At 37.0% G+C, this 4,044-nt stretch overlaps 1 protein-coding gene across 1 annotated transcript; it reads left to right on the plus strand.

Moving 5' to 3' along the window:
• The first annotated feature begins 2,868 nt into the window (after positions 1–2,868).
• On the plus strand, positions 2,869–3,807 carry LOC114614013 (olfactory receptor 51V1-like). Its single transcript, XM_028759465.1, has one exon. It carries the CDS (start codon positions 2,869–2,871, stop codon positions 3,805–3,807), a length of 939 nt encoding a protein of 312 aa, XP_028615298.1.
• The last annotated feature ends 237 nt before the right edge of the window (positions 3,808–4,044 follow it).

Below are 4,044 nucleotides of genomic sequence, written 5' to 3' on the forward strand. Positions count from 1 at the left end.
ATACAGGCACTATAATCAGACATAAAATAAAATGAAAACATTTAAATTTTTAAGCAAAAGAGATCATCTATTCTTAGAGTTATTGTTTTAAAATGTTCATTAATTATTAGCTAATGAGACATTGGCAGTTAATAGCTTCAAGAGAAGAAAAGTCAGTCTTTATACAGGTGTAGTCCTTGACAGGTTGACCATTCTCTGGTGGAAGGCCATATATGCAAGGGTATATGCACAGCAGTAACTGTATTTGATGCATTCAAAATGAAAACGGAATAATGTTCTGTGTGTATAGATCATCAAGGTGTTGGGATAAAGAAATGAATATGATCAAAATACATTATAGGAGTTCTAAAACTACTAAAAATAACAATAGAGGAGTTGATTATATGGCTACATAGATAAAATGCTTGGTACATAGTATGAAGATTTCAGTGTGTATTTGTTTTGAGTACATTTATGACAGGATAGGAGATGGACATAGGAGAATGTTTGGAATCTCATAGGCCAAGTAACCTTATGTACACAGTAGTAAGCAATAAGAGACCCTCATTCAAAAAAAGTGGTAGAAAAGGACTGAAACCCAAGGATGTCCTCTGATGTCCTCATTTGTTCTGTGATGCCCATGATCACCAATTACACATGAGCATGCACACAAACATACACACTGACATTTAAAAACTTCTAAAAAGAAGAAGGCTGGAGACATAGCTATGATGTAAAACTTTACTGGGAATACTAAGATTGTAAGTTCAATCACCAAAAATAGTTTGTATTATATATTTTTATTTTATTTTTATTTAAACTACTCTGGTGTGTTTACAATTAATTGTTTACTATAAATGATAAAGTATCTTGAAATTTGACATGAAAACTCAATCAGAAATAACACAAAGGCCTTAGAAGGACAATGAGAGACTATTACTTGGGATTTGTCATAGTGTAAGTTAAAGGCAGACTTACCAGTTGACTATGTAGATTATATATATTATGAAGGTTAACAACATTAGACAACAAAGCTATAATTAGTAAATTAATAAAGCTTGTAACATAGAGCAATGAAAGCCAAAAAAGTAAGCCAAAGATGTAGCACATGGAAAACTAACAAAATAGGATATTTGTAAAGCAATTATATTAATGATGACAAATATAAACAGTCTAGATAATTGAAAATAAATCAAACTCTAACCTGCTTAACAGAAATATCCTTTAATTGTAAAAAGACACATGCTGTTTTACAGTATTGAGAATAGAAAAAAATGTTTACTGTCTCCTAAAGATGACAACAACAACAACAACAGCAAACTCAGAGGGGTAGTGTTTAATATAAAATGGATTTTTAGATTAAAGAAGTTTGACAGGGTTATTGTGTGATTTTACAATGAAGAAGGGACCAGTTCATTACAATCCAAACAACTACTCTCTTTTAAGGAAATCTCCACAAGTGCTTCTACAAGAGGAAAAATATAGAAGAAGCCACAGTTATGAGAATGGTTTTATTACTGCTTTCTCAGCACTCAAGAGAACAAGTAGCCAGAGTATCAACAAGTATATGTTATTTTGAGCAACACAATTAGTCAACATAAGCTAATTAATATCTATCAAGTGCTCTATCCAAGGCTAATAATAGAATATATGGTGTTCAAGTGAACACAAAATATTTGGATACTCAAATGTTATTATTTATTGGTGTGTGTGTGTGTGTGTGTGTGTGTGTCTGTGTATGTGTGTGTGTGTATGTGTGTGTATGTGTCACAAATCATGTGAGAGTCAAAGGATAACTTATGGGGGCCTGTTTTCTACCAACATTAGACCCATGAATCAAACTCAGGTTGGGAAGCTTGCTCCTGGGAAGAACTATTTCTCTTACTCTCAGCAAGGTTTTAGTGGTCTGTGGTTCTTTGGCAGGGTTGAGGACCCCTGGACTTTCCCCATGTCTATTTTTGTGGTTGTTTTTCAACTCCTATTTTGGTAGTCATGTTAGTGACAGATTGCACAGGGTTGATGGTTGTTTAACTATGTACTAAGTAGAAAGTTCTCAGAGATACAGTAGTGGGCATAGATGTATAGGACACCAAGTCCAGATTTGCTTTCTTTATTATTGTTGCACCATTCAGCATGTGCCACATTCTCAAATGTCCAATTTGTTCAAAATGAACATTACACCGATTAGAAAAATATTACATATTTTTTAGAATCATCAAATTTAAAATCCTTGTGAATTATTTTATGCTACAAGTGAGGGCATAAAAGTTCACAATAATGTGTTTTATTAAGAGACATCTCGATAGATTGAGAAAAATACAAAGTATAATTTATATAAATGAACAATGCAGACAAGAGCTATGCCCACCAAAGTGTTAGGTTCAACTGAAATTGATTTGATTCTTTTTTCTAGTAGTTCATATTCTAAAACAGATGTGTTACCGTAGCTGGTCTAATTCCATAGGGATTACTTAAGACTTGAAGGCAGCGAAAAGTCTCTCTGTAGTACCATTAAGGAAAATTGCCCATGCATTTCACGCTCTTCTGATGAGTATAGCAACCCTGACATCACTGTGAACAAGCATTCATGTCCCCTAGGACTGACTCTTGGGAGTGCAGTAGACAATCTAAATCCCCTGAGTCTATAAATATTACTGTTTCAACATAAAACTCCCTGCTTTCCTAGTATCTCTCAACACTAGGTCTGAATGGTCTATGCTGATGTCTATACAGGAGGTTTTTGCGGTGATACACAAACAAGGACCAGATCTATCTTTCTCTGCTTATTGAAATCGATATCTTTTTCTCAAACTGAAATATATTAGAAAGTAGAATATAGGCTATATAATGTAGAATAGCTCTCCAGAAAATAGTTTGTACTTTCCATCTATGTCTATTTTCTTGATGTCAAACTTAAATACCTCTAGATTTGTTCTCACGGGATTTCCTGGCCTGGAAGTCTACTACATCTTGTTTGCTATTCCTTTCTCAGCCATCTATGCAATGGTGTTCCTGGGAAACTGCATGATACTTCATGTGATTCGGACAGAGCCAAGCCTGCACCAGCCCATGTTCTATTTCCTGGCCATGTTAGCCCTCACAGACCTGTGCATGGGGCTGTCCACTGTGCACACGGTGCTGGGTATCCTTTGGGGCTTCCTTCAAGAGATCAGCCTTGATGCCTGCATTGCACAGTCTTACTTCATTCATGGTCTGTCCTTCATGGAGTCCTCTGTTCTCCTAGCCATGTCCTTTGACCGCTACATTGCTATTTGCAACCCTCTACGCTATTCCTCCATCCTAACAAATGTTAGAATCATGAAAATCGGAGTGGCCATCTTGTGTAGGAGTTCTATGCTCATTCCTCCAGTTATTATCCGCCTGAAGTTCTTAAATTACTGCAGGCCACATTTCCTCTCCCACTCTTTCTGCCTGCACCAAGACTTGATTCGAATGGCATGTTCAGATATTCGCTTTAACAGTTTCTATGCTCTGGCTCTGGTGATTTGCACTCTGTTGCTGGATGCAGTACTCATTCTTGGCTCCTATGTGACGATCCTGCACACAGTTCTGTCCATTGCATCCAGGGAGGAGAGAATCAAGTCTTTGCAAACATGTGTCTCTCACATCGCTGCTGTTTTAGTTTTCTACATCCCCATCATTGGTCTGACCATGGTTCACCCTTTTGGGAAGCATCTCTCTCCGCTGGTTCAGGTCCTCATGGGCAACATTTACATCCTCTTCCCACCCTTGATGAACCCCATTATATACAGTATTAAGACTCAACAGATACGAGTGAGAATCGAGAGACTGTTTTCCTTGAATTGAGCGTAAGTCCTCAGGTCCACTGTGACTTTTAAAAGTAAAGAAGTTCAGCCGGGCGGTGGTGGCGCACGCCTTTAATCCCAGCACTTGGGAGGCAGAGGCAGGCGGATTTCTGAGTTCGAGGCCAGCCTGGTCTACAGAGTGAGTTCCAGGACAGCCAGGGCTATACAGAGAAACCCTGTCTCGAAAAACCAAAAAAAAAAAAAAAAAAAAAAAAAAAAAAAAAAAAAAAAAAAAAAA

This window comes from Grammomys surdaster, unplaced genomic scaffold, assembly GCF_004785775.1.
Source record: "Grammomys surdaster isolate TR1022 unplaced genomic scaffold, NIH_TR_1.0 126281, whole genome shotgun sequence".
NCBI lineage: Eukaryota > Metazoa > Chordata > Mammalia > Rodentia > Muridae > Grammomys > Grammomys surdaster.